Source organism: Hyla sarda, chromosome 2, assembly GCF_029499605.1.
Source record: "Hyla sarda isolate aHylSar1 chromosome 2, aHylSar1.hap1, whole genome shotgun sequence".
In the NCBI taxonomy this organism is placed as follows: domain Eukaryota; kingdom Metazoa; phylum Chordata; class Amphibia; order Anura; family Hylidae; genus Hyla; species Hyla sarda.
Window position 1 is genome coordinate 113,712,489 of NC_079190.1, and position 26,416 is coordinate 113,738,904.

General features: G+C 40.2%; 1 protein-coding gene across 7 annotated transcripts in view; it reads right to left on the reverse strand.

Moving 5' to 3' along the window:
- TNS2 (tensin 2) overlaps window positions 1-26,416 on the reverse strand; it is a 181,570-nt gene that overhangs the window by 62,465 nt on the left and 92,689 nt on the right. For 6 of the 7 annotated variants that reach the window (XM_056555326.1, XM_056555323.1, XM_056555327.1 and 3 more), the window contains exons 3-10: window positions 16,724-16,761; window positions 12,707-12,745; window positions 11,887-11,925; window positions 5,360-5,406; window positions 4,989-5,160; window positions 3,933-3,983; window positions 3,115-3,237; window positions 2,026-2,090 (exon numbers count right to left, since the gene is read on the reverse strand). In XM_056555326.1, coding sequence (XP_056411301.1) covers window positions 2,026-2,090; window positions 3,115-3,237; window positions 3,933-3,983; window positions 4,989-5,160; window positions 5,360-5,406; window positions 11,887-11,925; window positions 12,707-12,745; window positions 16,724-16,761 — 574 coding nt within the window. The other variant, XM_056555329.1, reaches the window with a different exon arrangement.

The following is a 26,416-nucleotide window of genomic DNA, read 5'->3' on the forward strand; positions in this document are numbered from 1 at the left end:
GTAGGGTTCTTAGGGTTTTTTGTTGGAAATTCTGGGGCACATGCGACACAAAAACCCTACAAAATCTATATGGAAAAGCCATAGTAAACAAGGCCCATTGTCTTTAACCCCTTAACGACCGGGGATGTATATTTACGTCCGTGGCCGGCTCCCAATCTGTGAAGCGTGCTCAGAAGCTGAGCACGCTTTTGACCTGTAACTAATACCGGACATCGACGATCGGGCTGATGACCGGTATTAACCCTTTTGACGCCGCAATCAAAGCAGTGTATTTTCCCATTTTAGACGCCGCGATCAACTTTGATTGCGGTGTCTAAAACGGGAAAATACACTGCCGGTTATCTCAGCGGAGTGCCGCGGTATCCCGAACAGCTGACAGGACAGCGGGAGGTGTATTACCTCCTTCCCGGCTGTCCGATCGGCATTTGATTGCTCCAAGCCTGAAATCCAGGCTTGAGCAATCAAGCGCAGAAAACACTGATCAATGCATTCCTATGGAAATGCATTGAACAGTGCCTGCAATCGGTATATGCAATGTTATAGCCCCTAGAGGGGGCTATAACAATGCATAAAAAAAGTTTTTAAAAAAAAGTTAATAAATGTGATTTAACCCCTTCCCTAATAAAAATCTGAATCACCCCCCTTTTCCCATAAAAAAACGGTGTAAATAAAACAAACATATGTGGTATTACCGCGTGCGTAAATGTCCGAACCCATAAAAATATATTGTTAATTAAACTGCACGGTCAAAGGCGTACACGTGAAAAAATTCCAAAGTCCAAAATAGCGTATTTTTGGTCACTTTTTATACCATAAAAGAAAATGAATAAAAAGCGATCAAAAGGTCTGATCAAAACTGAAATGGTACCAATAAAAACTTCAGATCACGGCACATAAAGTGAGCCCCCATACTGCCCCGTTCGTGGAAAAATTTAAAAGTTATAGGGGTCAGAAGATGACAATTTTAAACTTATTAATTTTTGTGCATGTAGTTATGATTTTTTTCCAGAAGTACGACGAAATCAAACCTATATAAGTAGGGTATCATTTTAATCATACGGATTTACAGAATAAAGATAATGTGTAATTTTTACCGAAAAATTTACTGCGTAGAAACGGAAGCCCCCAAAATTTACAAACATTTTTTTTTCGTCAATTTTGACACACAATGATTTTTTTTTTTCCATTTTGCTGTAGATTTTTTGGGTTAAATGACTGATGTTATTACAAAGTAGAATTGGTGGTGCAAAAAAAAAAATAAAAACATCATATGGATTTTAAGGTGCAAAATTGAAAGGGTTATGATTTTTTAAATGTAACCCCTTGGTCCTTAAGGGGTTAAAAACAATATAAAAGACTAATATCAAACCCATCTCTGTATCTGTATAGGGCTCATATGGATATAGGAAAACTTTTTACTTTAAATATAAAAGTACAGTGATCCCTCAACTTACAATGGCCTCAACATACAATGGTCCTTTTTTATTTTTTTTTTATCAACTGGTGCCTGAAAGTTAAACAGATCTGTAAATTACTTCTATTAAAAAATATTTACCCTTTCAGCACTTTTTAGCAGCTGTACGCTATAGAGGAAATGTTCTTTTCTTTTTGCCTTGTCCACAGTGCTCTCTTCTGACACCTCTGTCCATGTCAGGAACTGTCCAGAGAAACATAGGTTTGCAATGGGGATTTTCTCCTGCTCCGGACAGTTCCTGATACGGGCATCAGGTGTCAGCAAAGAGCACTGTGGACAAGACAAAAAAGAAATTCAAAAAGAAAATAATTTCCTCTGTAGCATAGAGCTGCTAAAAGGTACTGGAAGGGTAAAGATTGTTTTAATAGAAGTCATTTACAAATCTGTTTAACTTTCTGGCACCAGTTGGTTTAAAAAAAAATGTTTTCACCGGAGTACCCCTTAAAATGTATCTATTCTATGTTTAATTGTCTGTCTATCTATTTCAATGCATATTCTTCCACATAAACAATATTTTAGATTTACGAACAAGTGATATAACCAAAGAATACCTTGCAGACACCTTGCTATAATGCATGTAGGATGCAATTACCACTCCAGTCTTCCCCTGATTTCCCTGGGAAAAGAAAGAAAAGGACATTACCAATTCATGGTGAAATACTGCAAAGCAAAGTCTAGGGTTAAAGGGGTATTCCAGGGAAAAAAATATTTTTACATATCAACTGGCTCCAGAAAGTTAAACAGATTTGTAAATGACTTTTATTAAAAAATCTTAATCCTTTCATTACTTTTGAGTTTCTGAAGTTAAAGGGGTACTCCGGTGAAAATCTTTTTTCTTTTAAATCAACTGGTGGCAGAAAGTTAAACATATTTGTAAATTACTTCTATTAAAAAATCTTAATCCTTCCAGTACTTATTAGCTGCTGAATGCTACAGAGGAAATTCCTTTCTTTTTGGAACACTGATGACATCACGAACACAGTGCTCTCTGCTGACATCTCTGTCCATTTTAGCAACCATGCATAGCAGATGTAGGCTAAGGGCAGCATGGTGGCTCAGTGGTTAGCACTGCTGCCTTGCAGTGCTGGGGACTTGGGTTCAAATCCCACTAAGCACAACAATAAATAAAGTGTTATTATTATAATAACGGCAGCAGAGAGAACTGTGGTCGTGATGTCATCAGAGAGCATTCCAAAATACTTATTAGTATTCAGCAGTTAATAAGTACAGGAAGGATTAAGATTTTTTAATAGAAGTAATTTACAAATATGTTTAACTTTCTGCCACCAGTTGATTTAAAAGAAAAAAGGTTTTCACCGGGGTACCCCTTTAAGGTTGTTCTTTTCTGTCTAAGTGCTCTCTGATGACACGCATCTTGGGAACCGCCCAGTTTAGAAGAGGTTTGCTATAGGGATTTGCTTCTAAATTGGGCGGTTCCCGAGACACATGTCATCAGAGAGCACTTAGACAGAAAAGAACAACCTTAACTTCAGAAGCTCATAAGTACTGAAAGGATTAAGATTTTTTAATAGAAGTAATTTACAAATTTGTTTAACTTTCTGGAGCCAGTTGATATGTAAAAAAAAAAAAGTTTTTTTCCTGTATAACCCCTTTAACCTCTGTACCATCGTAGTCAATACCTTGCAGTGCAGGACAACCACATGCTGTGGGTCACCGTTTAGCCAGGCCTCCATGGCTTTACATATGGAGCAGATCACATCAAGAGGTGGTGCATGGCAATCCGGCCAGAAAAACTCCTGAACCTGACAACATAAAGAAGGTCATTTATATATTATATAGGGCAGTGGTCTTCAACCTGCGGACCTCCAGATGTTGCAAAACTACAACTCCCAGCATGCCCGGACAGCCGTTGGCTGTCCGGGCATGCTGGGAGTTGTAGTTTTGCAACATCTGGAGGTCCGCAGGTTGAAGACCACTGATATAGGGAATAAAAGAGACTGATAAGTCACAATCTAGCTACAACTAGAAAAGGAAAGGAGTAATGGTCAGATGACAATGAATACCTGCTATAAACCGCTGCAGCTCCAGGTATCCCAGTTCTGGGAGGGAGAAGGATTGGTAGAGGCAAAAGCAATAAAGGCGAAAAAAAGACAAGAGGTGCTATGTCTGGAGAAGGTGTGACGCCAAGGTAACAGACAAGGCTGGCTGATCAACCACAAAGAGCCGGTTTGGCATAAAGTCAAAATAAAGCGGCTACCACTAGGTTCACAAGCAGATTGTACTCAGGAAGAATGTGCTTCTGGGTGGTAGTGGTGTTAGGTGGGAGGACGTGGTGGTAAGGTTGGGGGATTAGGATGAAGGGTGGAGTGCAAAAAAAGCACAAGAAGAAGAATATAAGTAACATACATTAAAGCGAAACACAATAGTGACCTTTTATTATAGTAGATGCAAATATCGCTTATGTGAGGTGTCAGCTCTTAATGTTTAATACTTTTACCTTCGGGTTGAGCTTTCTTATGTCATGTCTTTTCCTTGACAGGTTAAAAAACTGAAAAAGAAATAAAAAAAATCTGAATCAAGGATGGAAAAGTTAAATAATAGAAATTGTAGCTGTTTAATAATATAGTAATTCTCCTTTATACTATCTATTCTATATTTAAAGGGGTTATCCAGGAAAAAACTTTACATATATATATATATATATATATATATATATATATATATATATATATATATATATATAATTAATTAACTGGCTCCAGAAAGTCAAACAGATTTGTAAATTACTTACTAAAAAAAAAATCTTAATCCTTTCAGTACTTATGAGCTTCTGAAGTTAAGGTTGTTCTTTTCTGTCTAAGTGCTCTCTGATGACACGTGTCTCGGGAACCGCCCAGTTTAGAAGCAAATCCCCATAGCAAACCTCTCCTAAACTGGGCGGTTTCCGAGACACGTGTCATCAGAGAGCACTTAGACAGAGAAGAACAACCTCAACTTCAGAAGCTCATAAGTACTGAAAGGATTAAGATTTTTTTTAATAGAAGTAATTTACAAATCTGTTTAACTTTCTGGAGCCAGTTGATATATAAAAAAAAGTTTTTTCCCTGGATAACCCCTTTAAAAAAAAAAATGCATCTTGCAATTTCCATTCTGCCATCTTGTTCTGCATGTAATGATAAGGAGGAGGGATCTGTACAGCATTACAGTGAAAGGTGACACTAGTAGATAGATGAAGCTCACAGATCTCCCCTTGCGGAATGACATCTTCTAAGTATACCCAGTAACATTTCCCCATCATGTGAATGCGAGAGCTTCTGTCTATTGCTGTCTATGTCAATGGGGCTTGCTGTAAAGCATGTCTCTAAATGCTGTGAAAATAGCTCACACAAGATGGCTGCCACCATAATAATGTACATAAAATAAAATTAAAATTACAATAAGAAATAGAAATAGATTAGAAAAAAATGAACATGTTTCAGTATCTGGCTCTAGTCAGTAAAAAGAAAAAAAAAGACACATTCCCTTTAATGGGAAATGCTCTTTAAGGCCTTACCAAGTACTTGTCCTCATGTTTGGATCTCAGCATGCTTGCCACCTCCCGCAGATTGCTTCGATATCGCTGTTCCTCCAGGGTGGTGGGGAAGAAGACACTTATGATCCGTTCAGTGATATATGTCAGGTCCAGGTCATAGCTGCGCTGGATCACTTGGTCCAGACTAAAGCTCCTGCATTAAGGAAAATACTATAGAGTTACTAATCCCAATAAATAGGTATTAATAGGAAGACAGTGACCCCCACAGAGGCCACAGCAAAAAGATCCTCATAACATAGTTATATGGTTGCATTAATATTCTGGTAATATTACAGACAGGCAGCACACATAGAATCGTGTATATCTATAGCCGGAATAAGTATCTACCTCACCTTGGTAGAGAGCTCCTTTGTTTGACATTGAGAGATTTGGTGGAACCCTGAAATACACAAGAACATAGGAACATAATCATATCCCATGACCACAAGCGTATAGAATGTCTGCAAATATCACCATATAATCCCAACATCTATCTAGTAAATAGTTCTTTATCTTTCTCCAGCAAATCAGCACTTCTCCCTTCTAGAAATAATAGTACAGATGTCAGTGGGTAACAGGATAGATACCTACCTACCTATATACTGTATCTATCTATCTATCTATCTATCTATCTATCTATCTATCTATCTATCTATCTCATATATATCTATAGGTAGGTAGATCTCCTATCTATCTATCTATCTATCTATCCATCTATCTATCTCCTATCTATCTATCTATCTATCTATCTATCCATCTCATATCTATCTATCTCCTATCTATCTATCTCCTATCTATCTATCTATCTATCTCTATCTATCTCCTATCTATCTATCTATCTATCTCTATCTATCTCCTATCTATCTATCTATCTATCTCTATCTATCTCCTATCTATCTATCTATCTATCTATCTATCTAGCAAAAAGAGATCTTGTCCACAGCACCAATTCCAAAAAAGTGAAAATTTTATTCCATAACAGGTGTCAAAACAGCAGCGACGTCGCTGCTGTTTTGACACCTGTTATGGAATAAAATTTTCACTTTTTTGGAATTGGTGCTGTGGACAAGATCTCTTTTTGCTGTTTAAATTATTTAAGGTCCTCTAACCAAGGATCCAGGATCTGCGTGCACCCCCATACGGATAATCTTTTTTAAATTGGATGTGCTGTTCTTCTATCTTCTTCTATCTATCTATCTATCTCCTATCTATCTATCTATCTATCTATCTATATCTATCTCCTATCTATCTATCTATCTATCTCCTATCTATCTATCTATCTCATATCTATCTATCTATCTCCTATCTATCTATCTATCTATCTATCCATCTCATGTCTATCTATCTCCTATCTATCTATCTATCTATCTCCTATCTATCTATCTATTATCTATCTATCTATCTCATATCTATTTATCCATCTCATATCTATCTCCTATCTATCTATCTATCTATCTATCTATCTCATATCTATCTCATATCTATCTCCTATCTATCTCATATCTATCTATTATCTATCTATCTTTCTCATATATATCTATCTATCTATTATCTATCTATCTATCTCAAATCTATCTATCTCATATCTATCTATCATCTATCTATCTATGTCATATCTATCTATTATCTATCTCATATCTATCTATCATCTATCTATTATTTATCTATCTATCTATCTATCTCATATTTATCTATTATCTATATATCTCATATCTATCTATTATCTATCTATCTATCTCATATCTATCTATTATCTACAGTATCTATCTCAAATCTATCTATCATCTATCTATCTATCTATCTCATATATATCTATTATCTATCTATCTATCTATCTCAAATCTATCTATCTATCTATCTATCATCTATCTATCTAACTCATATCTATCTATTATCTATCTATCTATCTCATATCTATCTATTATCTATCTATCTCATATCTATCTATTATCTATCTATCTCATATCTATCTCTATCTATCTATCTCATATCTATCTATCTATCTATCTCATATCTATCTCTATCTATCTATCTATTATCTATCTTTAATCTATCTATCTATATATCTATCTATCTATAGATCTCATATCTATCTATCTATTATCTATCTATATCTTATCTATCTATCTATCTATCTCATATCTATCTATTTATCTATCTATCTATCTAGTCTATTTATCTCCTCTTTTTAAACTTTTTCTCTTTGAGATCTGTTTCCAGTTCTTCTATAAAACATGTGAACAAGGGTTAAAGGGCCTGATACTTAGAATTGTATGATTATTATAATTTATACATTATTGCTGCACTTTTCATAATAAGGGGCCATTTAATAGATGTACAAACAACAAGGACACTGTGGAAGATTTATCAAAATCTGTGCAGGAGAAAAGTTTAGCAGTTGCCCATAGAAACCAATTAGATCGCTTCTTAAATTTTTTAGGCGAAGTTTCTACTTTTGTGGCCCAAAAAAAAGCCAGAAAAAAATGCCACAGCATTTTCCTGTGTTTGGCGTTTTTTTTCTTGCATTTTTTTCTGGTGTTTTTTGCATATGATTGCAAATTGCATTTTTGGCCCCCGTTTTTTTTCAAAATTTGTTGGATACAAAAAAAAAAAAAAAAAAAAGGATGCAGTAGTGATGGAAAATATTTATTTAACAAAATTTTTATTTCTTAACGAAATTTTAATAAATTTTTAATAAAGTGTGTGTTTCACTTTTTTTCTCTCTATTTGTAATTTTTTTTAGGTAGTACTACTACTCCCAGCAGGGAACAGACCGTTCCATGATGGGAGTAGTAGTAGTACCTGTACTAATAGACGGATCGCCCTGGGTGTCCATCCTGACACCCGATGCGATGATCCATAATATAGCAGAGATACGGAGCTGCTCTATACAGCGCTCACATCTCTGTTCTGTACTTCGGCCAGTGATATGAATAGAACATCACTCACTGCAGTATATATACACCTATTCATATTTCCCGCAGAGAGTTGTGATTGGCTGGAACCATTTGGCCAATCACATCTCTCTGGGGGAAATATGAACAGGTGTATATAGGTGTGCAGGGGACCATAGAAGAGTGGCCACATCTATACATTATGCAGGACGATCGCAACGGGTTTCAGAAGTACAGGTACTATTGCTCCCATCATGGAACAGTGTGTTCCATATTGGGAGTATTAGTACTACCTAAAAAATTTAATAAAAAAAGAAAAAAAGTGAAAAACACACACACATGCTACATTTTTAGGTCCCTGCCCGCCCATATAAATTGATCCCTGTTTTAAAAATGTAAAAAAAACTTTGTTATAAAAAAGATACATTTTGTTAGATACAATTTTTTCCATCACTACTGTATGTTTTTTTTTTTAATGGTACCCTACGAAATTTTATTAAAAAAGGTATCTCCATCATTTTTTTTGAATCGCCAAAGTCCAAAAAAGAATGAAAACCGCCTGCAAAAATGTTAAAACCCACTTGTCATTTTTCTTGGTGTTTCAGGGAAAAAACGCCATAGGCTCAACATGCTGCGACTTTGCAAAACCGCCAAGGAGCTAAAAAAAAGAGTGAACAAACGCCAAAAGGATAAAAAAAAAAAAATTTGATTTACAGCTAACATCTGGCCGCAGCGTTTTTTCAAGGAAAAAACGCCATGTGGGCCGTTTTGGCATTTTTTTGGGAAAAAACAAGTAGAAACTTAGCCTTAAAGGGGTTGTCCACCATAAGGTGATTTTAGTACGTACCTGACAGGCAGTAATAGACATGCTTAGGAAGTATCTGCGCTTGTCTTGGGGTTAAATGGCTATGTTGTGAGATTACCATAACACTGTGGTTAGCTTTTTGTGAACTGGAATTTCCTGTTTGACTTTTCTTTTTTTGACTAAAAATCCCATAATTCCATTTTCCTCCCTCCCATACATCAGCCACCCCACCAATTGAAACATAAATGAGCTGCATCCATTCAAAAGACCTGTGGTTTTCAATCAGGGTGCCTACAGCTGTTGCATTAGTTGCAGATTGATCTCTCCCCCACCAAGCGATTGCTCCACCCATTGAAGCAGACAGGCTCCCTGTCATCAGCTGACTATTGAGTCAGGTCTCGGCCGCATTGAAACCTTGGAAAAATCTGAGACAACAGTCATTTTGTATGCTGTTACAAATAAATATTGGGGAGAAAATCCCATAAGAATTGTGAGAAAACTGTCACACACAGGTACAGACACTATATTATGAACTACACTAACTTTACAGCCTCTGTAGCATAGTCAAATAAAAAAAATTCCTGGAATACCCCTTTTAAAGGACCACTAAAAAAATGAAAGAAGCGATCTGATTGGTTGCTATGGGCCACTGCTAAACATTTCTTCTGAACAGATTTTGATAAATCTCCCCCAATGTCCTTGCTCCCACTCACAGATTCAGAAAGACTATAAACCTAGTGCAGGTAATGCTAGGCATGGACCCTATTGGCTCTAGTGTGCATTTACTGGGTTTACTTTCTATAAACCTATTTAAAGGGGTATTCCAGGCCAAAACTTTTTTTTATATATCAACTGGCTCCGGAAAGTTAAACAGATTTGTAAATTTCTTCTATTAAAAAATCTTAATCCTTCCAATAGTTATTAGCTTCTGAAGTTGAGTTGTTGTTTTCTGTCTAATTGCTCTCTGATGACTCACGTCCTGGGAACTTTGCAGTTCCTATGGGGATATTCTCCTATCATGCACAGCTCCTGGGATGTGACATCATCATTGAGCAGTTAGACAGAAAACTTCAGAAGCTAATAACTATTGGAAGGATTAAGATTTTTTAATAGAAGTAATTTACAAATCTGTTTAACTTTCCGGAGCCAGTTGATATATATATATATATATATATATATATATATATATATATATATATATATATAAAGGTTTTGCCTAGAATACCCCTTTAAGGTTCTAAGATAGGGCTGCATATAAAGGCTGCCCAGTCTGCTGTAACATACAATGATATTGGGGGAGATTTATCAAAACCCGTGCAGAGGAAGGGTGGTGCAGTTGCCCATAGCAACCAATCAGATTGCTTCTTTCATTTTCCACAGGCCTCTAAAGAGGTCTGTGGAAAATGAAAGAAGCAATTTGATTGGTTGCTATGGGCAACTGCACCACTCTTCCTCTGCACAGGTTTTGATAAATCTCCCTCATATAGGGGGAGATTCATCAAAACCCGTGCAGAGGAAGAGTGGTGCAGTTGCCCATAGCAACCAATCAGATCGCTTCTTTCATTTTCCACAGGCCTCTAAAGAGGCCTGTGGAAAATGAAAGAAGCAATCTGATTGGTTGCTATGGGCAACTGCACCACTCTTCCTCTGCACAGGTTTTGATAAATCTCCCTCATTGTTCCTTATTTCCATAGCAGATTGGTTATACAATTCTCAGCAGAATCGCCACTCCCCTTGTTTCCCTCTAATTCAGAACAGGATTGCAAAACTCTAATAAGAAAAGTGGTTTGTGGTGTTTATTTCGGAGCAACAACAGCATAAAAGCAGAATTAAACCAAAAGATCCCGAATAACAACTAGTTCTAGTCAGGAAGAATTCTCCTTAACCGGATTAATGTTTTACACACCATTTTGCCATTTACTTAATATACACGTAAAATCAGATTTACATGGTTTGTTAAACCCTGGGCAATGTCACAGTTTATACAAAGCAAAATGGTAGAAATATGTCATTTATTATCTTGTACTAAACTTAAAGAGGACCTGTCAACGCCAAGATGCATTGGCACTGGCACAGATAACGGAGTATAACACGCCGGCATAAAGAGGCATTCACCCAAAGTACAAAATCTTTACTTTATTGCAACACTTTCATGTAACTACTGGGCCAGAAGAAGTGCAAGGCGTAAAACAGCTGTTGCCTGTCAGTAAAATGTACACGCACTAGGTCTTGTCTGTCAGTACTGTACATGAAAATGTTGCAATAAAGTAAAGATCTTGTATTTTGGGCGACTGAATTTTAAGGAAGGCTCGTTTCCAATCATTGGCCGGTGTGAAAGGGCAAGAGTTCAGTCAACGAATGAGAAAACACTCTGATGACAGCTGATCTGATTTTTATCACCCATTTAAATCATTGCTATGGACCACACATCACCCTGTTTAAACAGGGGATATGAGGCCAATAATGGTAAAGTTAAAGAGCTACAGGAATGATCCAGCGATTGTTCATGCCGCCCTACCTGCAATTGATTGACCCATTTAAAGGCCTTTTCAACAAGTGGGGAGAAGCACATGGCTGTGCGCTTCACTCCCCGGCTCACTGAAATCTCTGTCCAATTGCACTAGCCGGGCACCAAAGACTTATACTGAAGCCAGTCTAGTGAAGCGGGAAAGAAATCGCCAGTCAGAGAGTAAAATGCAAAGCCCCCTACTTCACCCCACTTGTTCTAATGATCGACGGGGGTCTCTGGGTTTCTGTGACATGTCAAAAAAAAATTTTTTTAAACGACAAGGATTTATTAAATAACAGCGGAAGAGGTAGGGTCATTTGTGCCTTGGCCTAGGCGTACCCAAACATTTTATTGATGTTCATTTGTCTAATACATAGTAATGTTGAGGTGAAGTCAGGCACTTTACCAGGATGTATAATGTATATAAATATACATATGTGTGTGCGTATATATCACAAAGATGAGTATATCACTGTTTGCGTGGATATATTTTCCTTTCTCTCGCCCCTCCTTCCCATCTTCTTCTCTAGAACTGGCTGTGTCACTCTCTCCTCATTTGCAGCCAAGGAAAACTTCACACAGAAACGCAGCCACGTCCCGCTCATTTCCATCACCCCTTCCTTGCCAGCCCCTCCACCTTTCCCTGCATTTATTAACCCCTTCTTTCCTTACCATGTGCTGGATGCATGGGCCGGGAGCTGTTCTTCTCCTCTGCATGAGAGGGCACATGTTAGTATATACATAACAGTTTACATCCCAGTCAATATATAGAGACTTAATATAGAGATTGAAATATACGCAAAGGGTCTTTTATCTGGTGTAGGGTATCATTTTTGGACTTAAATTAATGCAGCATTACAAGTTAAAGCTTGGACAGAAAATCAGCATGGGAACATAGGAACTTGTATGGCTTACAATTAAAGGGAAGAAACAGATACGTTTAGAAAACAAAGAAATTCATATGAATCGGAATGCGTTAAAAGTTAAACAATCTGCGCAACTAATAGAATTTCTCATGGGAAGATGGCCTCTTGTTTCCATCTCTAGATATGGGTAAAACAGGGAAGTACTGTATTTTTATTTCAGTTTTCTTCCCGCCATTCACACATTATAGTGTGCCCTACTCTCACTCTACTGAACATTAACAAGTGGCCATGCCCCCTAGTGACGTCACGCCATGCCCCCTCCATTCTTGTCTATGTCACGCCCCCTCCCATAGACATGAATGGAGGGGACATGGCGTGACGTCATGTCCCCTTCTCGGAGGCAGCACCCAGCACAGAATGCCGGGGGCTGCACCGAGATCGTGGGAGTCACCAGCGGCGGGACCCCTGACATCATACATCGTATCCCCTATCCTTTGGATAGGAATACCCCTTTAATACAGAAACTATATCAGAAAGTTACATTACTTTTTATATAAAGAATAATATTTGTTTGCTGAAACCTAAATAGCCCTTTATTTAGGTTTCGGTTATTAGTTTCTACTCACCATATCAGCTGGTGGAGGAGAGGAACAACCTGGAGGTACCTGTAGGAGGGGAGTAAGAGTAGAATTATGGAACAAGACACAATAGAATAAAATATATTTCCTACTGAGCGTTTAACTGCATATAAACACAGTGGCCCTGATTTACTAAGAGTGTTGTGTAGGTTTCTTTGTGGGTTTTAATTCCCTACAATTTATTTTCCATGATATTTACTAAGGTTTCCCTACATTTTTTACTTTCCCTACACTTTGCTTTTTTTACACATGTTCTGATCTGTAGGGTTTTCCTCAGCTCAAATCCACCACATTTTCTGTGGAAACCTTAGTAAATATGTTGGGTTTTTGTGAAAATGTCGGGATTATGCCCCTTTTTTGTGACCACGCCCCCTTTTCATAATGGCCACACCCCCTTTGCAGGTTTTCTTAGCAAAAGGGAGAGTTAATTAGGTTTTTACAATTCTGGCGCAGACAGAATTTCTGGCGCAATGTGCCAGAATCTGGCGCAATGTGCCAGAATCTGGCGCACAACCCGACAACACATGTCGGGTTTGCAATAGTAAATGAGGGCCATTATCTCAATAAGATACTGTATAGCAAAGGAAATGTAGAATCAGTGTTTAGACATAAAGCACTCATAGGATCAGTGTGGACAACTGTTCTTGAATAGATGCCAAGTCACTATGGATGGTTGAGGAGACATCTGTCCTCCCCCAGTTCTCTAGTATTGAGAACACCACCCTTCCTATTACAAATAAACCATAAAAATAATTCTTACTTGTCATACAGAGTTGTAGTTACACAAATCTTCACATTTTGTTGTAATATGGGATTCCCAGAATTTTCAATTAAGATAGTCACATAAACCCTCGATGTTGTTACAACAGTCAGTGCACATGAATCCGACCTCCTTTTGACACCTAATACCTAGTATTTTGTTAACTTTGGCACTGCAGGATGCTAAGTTATACTTAATGCAGCATAACAAGTTAAAGTTTGGACAGAAAATCAGCATGGGAACATAGGAACTTGTATGGCTGCAGCTAATAATACATAAGTAGCTTAGTTGAAGTTTGATGAAGACATGAACTGTAGGCAGCATGGAGCAAAACCATGGCAGGGGGTGGGGGTGGGGGGGGGTATGGGGGTTAGTTATAGAATCTTCCCATCATTCTGAAAGTATCTATGCAAAAAACCAACCATGATTCAGGTTTTGGTTACACTGTAGCAAAGGTAATGATGTGACCCGAACATGCTTGTAGGCTTTATATGCAATGAAGCATTAAATACTGTTATTACATAAGAGTTTATTCACACTTCATTTGTTGTGTAGGTTCAGTGTAATATTATATATTTTAGTATGCATTAGTTAACTTTTTTTTATATTTTTGTCCCTGCAGCTATAGCCTGCTTGTCTCAGTGAGGAGAACAAATACAGAAAGTGAAGGTGGACAAGCAGGGCTCTGTACACTGAGGACAAGCAGGGTTCTGTACACAGAGGACAAGCAGGGCTCTGTACACTGAGGACAAGCAGGGCTCTGTGCACTGAGGACAAGCAGGGCTCTGTACACTGAGGACAAGCAGGGCTCTGTACACTGAGGACAAGCAGGGCTCTGCACACTGAGGACAAGCAGGGCTCTGCGCACTGAGGACAAGCAGGGCTCTGTACATTGAGGACAAACAGGGCTCTGTGCACTGAGGACAAGCAGGGCTCTGTACCCTGTGGACAAGCAGGTCTATGTACACTGAGGACAAGCAGGGCTCTGTACATTGAGGACAAGCAGGGCTCTGTGCACTGAGGACAAGCAGGGCTCTGTACCCTGTGGACAAGCAGGTCTATGTACACTGAGGACAAGCAGGGCTCTGTACACTGAGGACAAGCAGGGTTCTGTACACTGAGGACAAGCAGGGCTCTGCGCACTGAGGAGAAGCAGGGCTCTGTGCACTGAGGACAAACAGGGCTCCATACACTGAGGACAAGTGGGGCTCTGTACACTGAGGACAAGCGGGGCTCTGTACACTGAGGACAAGCGGGGCTCTCTACACTGAGGACAAGCAGGGCTCTGTGCACTGAGGACAAGCAGGGCTCTGTGCACTGAGGACAAGCAGGGCTCTGTGCACTGAGGACAAGCAGGGCTCTGTGCACTGAGGCTCTATAACATGCTCCAAGCTCACACATGAGGATGATTGACAAGCCAAGAGCCTGCACAGAGCCCTGTTCGTCCTGTCCTCACTTCCTGTATTTGGACTCATCACTGAGACACACAGGCAATAGCTGCAGGGACAGCATTTTTTTTTTGCATCGGAGCGGTGTTACCAGAGGCAACAGGGGGGTATGGACAGGTTTTTTTTTTTTTTTTTTTTTAAATTATAGATAGCCTGGGAATATTCATAAAAAAAAAAAAACGAAGTTACAGTGATTCGATTTGTCACAAACTTCTCTACTCGGCAGTTGCTGACTTTATCCTGCATAAATTAGTTCAGTTTTCAGGTGCTCCGGTGGGCTGGAAAAGGCAGATACAGTCCTAGGAGAGAGTCTCCAGCCCACCGGAACACCTGAAAGCTGAACTAATTTATGCAGGATAAAGTCAGCAACTGCGAGCCGAGAAGTTTGTTACGAATCGAATCACTGGAACTTCGCTCATCTCTACTTTTTTATGTATGTCAAATGTTGCGTAGAGTTGTATGAAATGGAGACTGCAACCAGGTGAGGTGCCGTCTACTACCTGCAGCTGGCACCAGATGTCAGCAGACAGCATTCAAGATAACTTTGATGTCAATAATTTAACACCCTACATGCCATAGTCAATAGAAATTGTGGCTTCTATGTGGTTAAATCCTGGGCCCTATCCGGCCTCTGATTGCCCAACTGTTAAAATCTGAAACACAGTCCATGCCCTATGAGGCTTGTGTGTCTATATTATGGCTGACTTTTAAACACATTTTGTTTTCTTTATTAAATTAAAAGCAATTAGATCACTTTATGATCCCATTCACACAAATCCTGTAAATACATTGAAAAAGGTGCAGTGCATGGAAGAATAAACATTCAGAGTCACAACCCTGGGAAACCCAGGGGTCTCCTGTATAGATACCATAAAAGATCTTTATCCGGCAGCACATGCAAACTTAGCCTTATTAGTCGGTGAATTAAAACTTCACAGGGCTCAGGTTTTTATATAGACAAGCTTAGGAAAACCAACATACAAGACTCCCGTAGAGATGCCACAAAGATTCTTTATCTAGCAGAACATATAAACATAGGCTTAATAGTAGGTGAGTATAAACTTCACAGGGACACCGGTTTACAGGCAGACAGGGACCCCTCCACCCATGACTCGGACAGAAGACCCATTCACAGCAACTCTGCCTAAAAAGTATGTCCAGCGGCTCCACCTTACCATGAATGACAGTAATGGGGATGAAAAACTCTCTAAGCACGTACTATGGAATAAACCCAGTATACCTTGCACTTATTAAATAGAGATGAGAATAACAGGTATATATAAATGATGGACTATATACATCTACAATTTTGGCTAAGCTGCACAAATAAATTATTCCTAAGAATGAGATAAGTGGCCACGTGGATCAGAAAGGAAATTCATTCTGTTGGATCTTTACCACAGTGCCCTTCCTCAGTGAAAGAGTCCTGCCTTTATCTAAGGCACTAGATTGTGGATCATATCCAACTAGTGGGCCATGTCAAAATTGTTGGGATCGCTGGCAAAAAATCTAACTATTACCACTTTAAAGGGGTACTTTGCCCCTAGACATCTTATCCCCTATCCAGCAGAGGGACCCCCACAATCTCCCTGCGTTCCTTTAGAATGTCGGGTGCAGCGCCGGAGGCTTGTGACGTCACAGACGCGCCCCACTTGTGATGTCATGGCCACATCCCCTCAATGCAAGTCCATGGGAGGGGGTGTGACAGCGGCGGGAACCCCCCGCGATCAGATAAAATGTCTAGGGGCGAAGCAACCCTTTAAGAATACACTGTAACAATTTAGAGTTCAGACTCACCTTTCCTTCACATTTCTTGTGACTTGTAATCTTGCACACTGGAAAATAAAAAGAGAAAAGTAGGGAGTTAGATAGGACCATATTTAATACCCAAACCCTGCTGTTTTATTGTTCTCTGTGTTGAAATGTCTGTATTTGTTTCACTATATGGAAGGTTTGCATAAAAAGAACTATGGATCAGGAATCATTTTTTTTCATTTGACATCTCTTTGTAAATTAAAAATTTCTCAGCATCGCCAAAACTAAAATAATAAGTTGGACTTTCCAGGAAAACTTACAATGCCACCAAGATGTACCCATGGAAAGTCCCTCATCATTGTGGTCACTGCTCATAGACTTAAAGACAATTATCACCATATGTGACATTTTACAACTGTGGTGGCCCAATACAGGAGTTGTTATCCTGTACCCTTTCTGTCCTGTCGGGCAGCCTCCCTGCAGTGTCCCCTGGGCCCCCCTGTACCTGTTCCCCTTGTACAGTAATTTTCATGCTATGTAATGTATCTAAAATGTTATAGCTTTAAAAACAGTTGTCATGTGGTTAAACATCTGTTATGTGATTGTAACCCAGTGAGGTGTCAGTGACCATGTGACCTAAGGGTGACCTATGGGACCCCACTAGAGTCTCCCCTATATAAGTCCTGGGAGGAGTCTCTTCACTCTCATATGCTGTTTGCTGAGTTGCAGTACAGTCAAGTCCTAGGTGTGTGTCCGGAGTCTAGAGGAGGCTTAAAGTCTGTCAAGCAGCCACAAGTCTACAAGTCCATTACCCCCAGGTCCAAGTCAGAGCCTGGTAAGCTACAACGGGGTAAAATCTGTAATAGTCTATCATAGTCAAGTCAGTCCAAGTCAACCTGTCTTCAGTCAGCTTGGCCTGCATCAAAATTGTCCCAGTCCACTACAAGTTCCAGCAAGCCCTAAGGTCTCTGAAGTCACTGGTCACCTCCGTGGGCCTGGCTAAACTGTAAAGACTTTTCCACCTGTCTAACTCAGTAAAGCTACCGTTGTTCCGTAACTTGGCGTTGGAGTCATTATTGCCCCCGTGCCTAGCTCAGGATCCAGCGGTATACCTTCGGGTGGTACTGAGGATAAACCCCGCCCTGGTGTCACGAACACAAGGGGTTAATGCCATCCGCCCCTAGGGTAATTCCATCTGCCCTGCATCACACCCTCTACCACACAACAATATATCAAGCAGGGGTGTAACTATAGGGGATGCAGAGGTTGGGGTTACTTCTGGGCTTTAGGAAAGTTAAAAATTATTTGACCTGTATGAGACGGGGGGGGGGGCCTATAACTTACTTATCATAGTTAGAGATTTTACATTGCGGCCTATGAGGTAGGAATAGGAATCAACTTGTCCGATGCCAAAGACAACTAGACAATGAAAAGCCATGATGAATTCAGACAAAGTGGGAAATCAAAGATCCTATGTATGATAGAATGTTTTCTGATGTCGGTTTTTGTACAATAAAGTTTTGGAATCCCACTTCCTGCACTGGCCATTTTTTATCCAAAGTGGGAGATTGTATTTCTACTACTAATTTAGGTTTTGGAAGAAACATCATATCATCAAATTTAAAAATACATTTTTGCATATAGAGATTAACCCCTTAAGGACCAGGCCATTTTACACCTTAGGACCAGAGCGTTTTTTGCACATCTGACCACTGTCACTTTAAACATTAATAACTCTGGAATGCTTTTAGTTATCAATCTGATTCCGAGATTGTTTTTTCGTGACATATTCTACTTTAACATAGTGGTAAAATTTTGTGGTAACTTGCATCCTTTCTTGGTGAAAAATCCCCAAATTTGATGAAAAATTTGAAAATTTAGCATTTTTCTAACTTTGAAGCTCTCTGCTTGTAAGGAAAATGGATATTCAAAATATTTTTTTATTTTATTCACATTTCCAATATGTCTACTTTATGTTTGCATCATAAAATTGACGTGTTTTTACTTTTGGAAGACACCAGAGGGCTTCAAAGTTCAGCAGCAATTTTCCAATTTTTCACAAAATTTTGAACCTCGCTTTTTTTCAGAGACCAGTTCAGGTTTGAAGTGGATTTGAAGGGTCTTCCCATTAGAAATACCCCACAAATGACCCCATTATAAAAACTACACCCCCCAAAGTATTCAAAATGACAATCAGTAAGTGTTTTAACCCTTTAGGTGTTTCACAGGAATAGCAGCAAAGTGAAGGAGAAAATTCACAATCTTTATTTTTTACACTCACATGTTCTTGTAAACCCAATTTTTGAATTTTTACAAGGGGTAAAAGGAGAAAATGTATACTTATATTTGTAGCCCAATTTCTCTCGAGTAAGCACATACCTCATATGTCTATGTAAATTGTTCGGCGGGCGCAGTAGAGGGTCAGAAGCGAAGGAGCGACAAGGGGATTTTGGAGAGTACGTTTTTCAGAAATGGTTTTTGGGGGGCATGTTGCATTTAGGAAGCCCCTATGGTGCCAGAACAGCAAAAATAACCCACATGGCATACCATTTTGGAAACTAGACCCCTTGGGGAACGTAACAAGGAATAAAGTGAGCCTTAATACCCCACAGGTGTTTCACGACTTTTGCATATGTAAAAAAAATATTTTTTTTTCCACTAAAATGTGTGTTTCCCCCCAAATTTCACATTTTTGCAAGGGTTAATAGCAGAAAATACCCCCCAAAATTTGTAACCCCATCTCTTCTGAGTATGGAGGTACCCCATAAGTTGTCATGAAGTGCATTACGGGCGAACTACAATGCTCCGAAGAGAAGGAGTGATATTTGACTTTTTGAGAGCAAATTTTGCTCAGGGGGCATGTCGCATTTAGGAAGCCCCTATGGTGCCAGAACAGCAAAAAAAAAACACATGGCATACCATTTTGGAAACTAGACCCCTTGAGGAACGTAACAAGGAATAAAGTGAGCCTTAATACCCCACACGGGTTTCACGACTTTTGCATATGTAAAAAAATATATATATATTTTTCACTAAAATATGTGTTTCCCCCCAAATTTCAAATTTTTGCAAGGGTTAATAGCAGAAAATACCCCCCAAAATTTGTAACCCCATCTCTTCTGAGTATGGAGGTACCCCATAAGTGGACCTGAAGTGCACTACGTGCGAACTACAATGCTCAGAAGAGGAGGAGCACCATTGAGCTTTTGGAAAGAGAATTCGTTTGGAATGGTAGTCAGGGGCCATGTGCATTTACAAAGCCCCCCATGGTGCCAGAACAGTGGACCCCCCCCACATGTGACCCCATTTTGGAAACTACACCCCTCACAGAATTTAATAAGTGGTGCAGTGAGCATTTACACCCCACTGGCGTTTGACAGATCTTTGGGACAGTGGGCTGTGCAAATGGAAAATTACATTTTTCATTTTCACGGATCACTGTTCCAAAAATCTGTCAGACACCTGTGGGGCGTAAATGCTCACTGCACCCCTTATTACATTACATGAGGGGTGTAGTTTCCAAAATGGGGTCACATATGGGGGGGTCCATTGTTCTGGTACCATGGGGGCTTTGTAAACACAAGTGGCCTTCAATTCCGGACAAATTTTCTCTTCAAAATCCCAATGGCGCTCCTTCTCTTCTGAGCATTGTAGTGCACCTGCAGAGCACTTTACATCCACATATGGGGTATGCTCTTACTCAGAAGAAATTGGGTTACAAATTTTGGGGGGCTTTTTTTTATTTTCCCTTGTGAAAATGAAAAATTTAGGGTGACACCAGCATTTTAGTGAAAAAAATAATTTTTTTTTCACTTTCCCATCCAACTTTAATGAAAATTTGTGGGGTGTTCAGGCTCACTATACCCCTTGTTACGTTGCGTGAGGGGTGTCGTTTCCAAAATGGGGTCAGATGTCTGTATTTATTGTTTTGTGTTTATGTCAGAACCACTGTAAAATCAGCCACCCCTGTGCAAATCACCAATTTAGGCCTCAAATGTACATGGTGCGCTCTCACTCCTGAGCCTTGTTGTGCGTCCGCAGAGCATTTTACGCCCACATATGGGGTATCTCCATACTCAGGAGAAATTGCGTTACAAATTTTGGTGGTCTTTTTTTCCTTTTACCTCCCGTGAAAATAAAAAGTAAAGGACAACACCAGCATGTTAGTGTAAAAAAAAATTTTTTTTTACACTAACAGGCTGGTGTAGACCCCAACTTTTCTTTTTCATAAGGGGTAAAAGGAAAAAAAGCCCCCAAAATTAGTAACGCAATTTCTCCCGAGTACGGAGATACCCCATATGTGGCACTAAACTGTTTCCTTGAAATACGACAGGGCTCCAAAGTGAGAGAGCGCCATGCGCATTTGAGGACTAAATTAGGGATTGCACAGGGGTGGACATAGGGGTATTCTACGCCAGTGATTCCCAAACAGGGTGCCTCCAGCTGTTGCTAAACTCCCAGCATGCCTGGACAGTCAGTGGCTGTCCGGAAATGCTGGGAGTTGTTGTTTTGCAACAGCTGGAGGCTCTGTTTTGGAAACACTGCCGTACAATATGTTTTTTAGTTTTTATTAGGGGGACAGTGTAAGGGGGTGTATGTGTAGTGTTTTACCCTTTATTATGTGTAAGTGTAGTGTTTTTAGGGTACATTCACACTGGCGGGCGTTTACAGTGAATTTACGGCTAGGAGTTTGCGCTGCGGTGAAAAATTTGCCACAGCCCAAACTTGAAGCAGAAAACTTACTGTAAACCCGCCAGTGTGAATGTACCCTGTATGTTCACATGGGGGGGGGGGGGCAAACCTCCAGCTGTTTCAAAACTACAACTCCCAGCATGTACTGACAGACCGTGCATGCTGGGAGTTGTACTTTTGCAACAGCTGGAGGTACACTGGTTGGAAAACCTTCAGTTAGGTTCTGTTACCTAACTCAGTATTTTCCAACCAGTGTGCCTCCAGCTGTTGCAAAACTTCAACTCCCAGCATGTACTGATCGCCGAAAGGCATGCTGGGAGATGTAGTTATGCAACAGCTGGAGGGATCGCAACTACAACTCCCAGCATGCAGAGACAGCTGTTTGCTGTTTAGGCTTGCTGGGAGTTGCAGTTTTGCAACATCTGTAGAGCTATAGTTTAGAGACCACTGCATAGTGGTCTCCAAACTGTGGACCTCCAGATGTTGCAAAACTACAACTCCCAGCATGCCCAGACAGCAAACTGCTGTCTGGGCATGCTGGGAGTTGTAGTTTTGCAAGATCTGGAGGTGCACAGTATAGAGATCACTTTGCAGTGGTCTAAGACTGTAGACCTCCAGCTGTTGCAAAACTGCAACTCCCAGCAAGCCTAAACAGCTCTCTGGGCATGCTGGGAGTTGTAGTTTTGCCACATCTGGAGGGTTACAGTTTAGAGACCACTATAGTGGTCTCAGACTGTAGCCCTCCAGATGTTGCTAAGTAACTCACCGGCTTCCGTTGGATCCAGGGAGCTGCGTCCCGGTCCTCTTCTTCCGCCGATCGTCGCCCGCTGCCGCCGCTGATCGTCGCCGCTGCCATCGCCGATGGGTAAGTGGATCTTCGGTGCCGGTCCCTGTCGGTTTCCCCGTTCTGCCCCGCCTATTGTGGGAGGGCAGGACGGGGAAACCGAAAGTAAACCCCTACGCCCCCGATCTGCTATTGGTGGTCGCGTCTAGACCACCAATAGCAGAGATAGGAGGGGTGGCAACCCTGCCACCTCACTCCTATCGCTACAGGGGGATCGTGGGTGTCTAGGACACCCGCGATCCCCCTTCTATTCCGGGTCACCGGGTCACCATAGACCCGTATGACCCGGAATCGGCGCAAATCGCAAGTGTGAATTCACTTGCGATTTGCGCCGATCGCCAACATGGGGGGGTCTAATGACCCCCCTGGGCATTTGCGCGGGGTGCCTGCTGATAGATATCAGCAGTCACCCCGGCGCGATCCCCGCCCGGCGCGCGGCGGGGACCGAAATTCCCACGGGCGTACAGGTACGCCCTTGGTCCTTAAGTACCAGGGAGCAAAGGCGTACCTGTACGCCCTTGGTCCTTAAGGGGTTAAAGGGGTACTCCGGTGAGAAATGTTTTTTTTTTTTTTTTTTTTATCCACTAGTGCCAGAAAGTTAAACAGATTTGTAAATGACTTCTATTTAAAAATCGTAATCCTTCCAGTACTTATCAGCTGCTGTATACTACAGAGAAAGTTGTATAGTTCTTTTCTGTCTGACCACAGTGCTCTCTGCTGACACCTCTATCTGTGTCAGGAACTGTCCAGAGTAAGAGCAAAGCCCCATAGCAATCCTCTTCTGCTTTGGATAGTTCCTGACATGGACAGAGGTGTCAGCAGAGAGCATTGTGGTCATACAGAAAATAAATTCAAAATGAAAAGAACTTCATCTGTAGTTTACAGCAGCTGATAAGTATTGGAAGGATTAAGATTTTTAAATAGAAGTCATTTACAAATCTAGACAAAAATCAAGGAAGGGCTGAGCCAGCACTGTGTAAAAGGTACTTTATTGTAATCCAAGTTAAAAGTCCATTGAAGGCAAGGAACAAATAAGCACAAGGACAAAAGTGCATGGTTGGAGCACCTCAGAACGCTGACGTGTTTCAGGCAATTTGGCCCTTAGTCATGGCATACATGTTGTCTCTCCAACACACTCCTTTAGAGACAACATGTCTGCCATGATTAAGGGCCAAATGGCCTGAAACACGTTGGCATTCTGAGGTGCTCCAACCATGCACTTTTGTCCTTGTGCTTATTTGTTCCTTACCTTCCATGGACTTTTAACTTGGATTACAATAAAGCTTTTACACAGTGTAACTTTTTATCTAGTATCCAGAGGCTGGCCGTGCACGTTCTGAATGAGGTGAGCTGAATTCCTACTTCTTCCGTTTAATTTACAAATCCGTTTAACCTTTCGGCACCAGTTGATTTAAAAAGAAATGTATTCCACCGAAGTACCCCTTTAAGGTACACTATCGAGTTTATAGTGAGGAGATCTGCCAAAATACACTGTGATGTCCAAGACATTGTATGAACTTCACAGATATAAATGGTCTATATATGAAAGCTGTCCCTTTGATAGATGACACTACTGGTCCATTAGTGTGAGACAAATAGCACAAACGTCATCTGTTGCTAAAGGAAAGCCTGAGTGTTGATTCCTATTTATGTCACATACTTGAAGCCGAACATTAAAATCTCCCATAGCTTGGAGTCATAGCTAAATGTGGTTTAATGGGAAAACTGGAAACTCCTCATTTATAGTTTACAGGAAAAGTCAACAACTTAACTATGAGTCGCTGTTCTATGTGACACTGTGACATTACACTGCAATCTGAACTCCCTGCTCGTATTACTGACCACTGAGGTTTGGCTCACAAAGGGCTCAATTGAGACTGACTGACCTAAATTTGGAGTCCTACAAATCTCAGCGCCACTCATTAACTGAGGTTTAGCTGCAAACCAAACTGGTAGGCTACGGACAGAGCAATGCAGGAGGTCACCAGGAAATTCCACCAAATATATGTCTAAAACAGTTACACCCTATGTTAGCCATGCACATGGCTAACATTATCACTGACAGCTGAGTTTGCAACCAGGGAAGTCCATAATGGGACTGGTACAAATAAACATTGTCAGTGCCTATAGAAGAGCAGATTCACTTATTTGGTCTACATGACCCTTCTGACCTTCTTCCTGTCAGGACTTAAAACAAAGGAAAGTCTCTCAGAAACATATTAAACAACAAACTATTACAAGGTGCTGAGAGTCAAGCACTGCCCCCCTATGTCTCTACATATACCTTGGCTTGCTTATCTTTATAGTTACAGTGAGTAAGCTGAGTCAGCATTCTGCATCCTGGGCCCTAAAGGTTCCTTTACACAGTCATTTTGATAAAGCCTAAATCAATTTCCCCTTCTTGCAATCAAATCATCATCTTACTTTCAGGGTGCCGAGGTGAGGCACCTAAAGCTTAGATAGGGGGCTATCCCATTGCCAGACCATTCACCGATTGCATTTACAAACAATGATATGGAAATCACACCATCAACATTTTTAGCATAGCTCAAGGTCTGCAGAAGTAGAAGGAAGTAGAAGATGTTCTGCAGATTTCAGAAGTAGTTGGGTGCAAATATTTACACTTTGAGAAGATCGCAAGCAACAAGAACAGTCCGTAGAATCATATGAATTATTGAAGTGTGTACAGACCCCTCAAATCAAGTTCTAAGATGTTCTAGGGATGAAGAGAAATCCGGGCCTCAAAGCCTTAAAGGTCATGGGCCTCCTACTAACTATAGACAAAATCCACCTAAATTGGGTTAATAAAATACATTTCAGGAGCAATTCTTTATTTTCTTAATGCAAACACTGTATATAAACTTGAATGGGGTCATTACTGGACTGTGGGCAGTATCTGTCCATAGATCTTATGCCCTAATACCTAAATGTTTGGTCCAATCCTCATACATTTGAAAATTATGCAAAATGAAAAAAATCAGTGAGCAGAAGCCTGCATGGTTCGTTCACAAGAGGGGTTAAAGGAAAATGATGAGAATCAGACAGTCTATGATGAGGCAGTCTATGATGAGACAATCTATGATGAGACAGTCTATGATGAGACAGTCCATGATGAGACAGTCCATGATGAGACAGTCTATGATGAGACAGTCTATGATCAGACAGTCTATGATCAGACAGTCTATGATGAGGCAGTCTATGATCAGACAGTCTATGATGAGGCAGTCTATGATGAGGCAGTCTATGATGAGGCAGTCTATGATCAGACAGTCTATGATCAGACAGTCTATGATGAGGCAGTCTATGATCAGACAGTCTATGATGAGGCAGTCTATGATGAGGCAGTCTATGATGAGACAGTCTATGATCAGACAGTCTATGATCAGACAGTCTATGATCAGACAGTCTATATGCCGGTTCATAATATGGTAATGATGAATAGAGTATAGCAGTGATGTGCTTAATCCTCATCTTTTAAACATACAGAGGCTTGATATCTTGAGGTGACAAGTGTTGTGGCTTTGTACAAAAACACAAAACAGCAAAACCCCACTAAGCAGCACATTAAAGAAACCAAAAATACTAGAAAAGTTCAACTGATGGGGCAAATTCCAGTTGCTTGTCGATAGTTAGAAATTGCCATAACTAAAAACCCATCCTGTAAGAAAATATTTACACTCACTATATCTCCTTATACAATCTGAATCAGAAAGGAATCAACAAATAACTGCTGGAAAAAACAGGCAACAATTGCTACCAATTCTTCTGGATTTGGTAATTTAATTAGAACACAACCAAATATAATGCGTTTTGGCACATTTTCCTACCAGACATGATCATTGGCACCTATAGCTGAGACATTTTTGAATTACTGCATTACTGGTACTGGTTTACCCTATATGATGCTCTGCTTCTAGTCCATTGGTTTTATACCATTAGGGACACTGACTATAAATGCTCATTTGCCTATTACACACACAGTAAGACAATAAAACACCATGGTAGAGGCATCGACAACTCTACCCACACAGAGCAGCCATCTTTATCTAGTTTGGCGGTGGTTTGCTCGCTGAGCATTGAAGTCAAGTTGTATGATCAGAGCAGTCTGGTCACTTAAATTCTATTGAGAACAGAAGCATTAGACAATTTTCTTCCAAAGAGTTAAATTCTGACATTTGTCAGAAGGGCGAAGTCAAGCC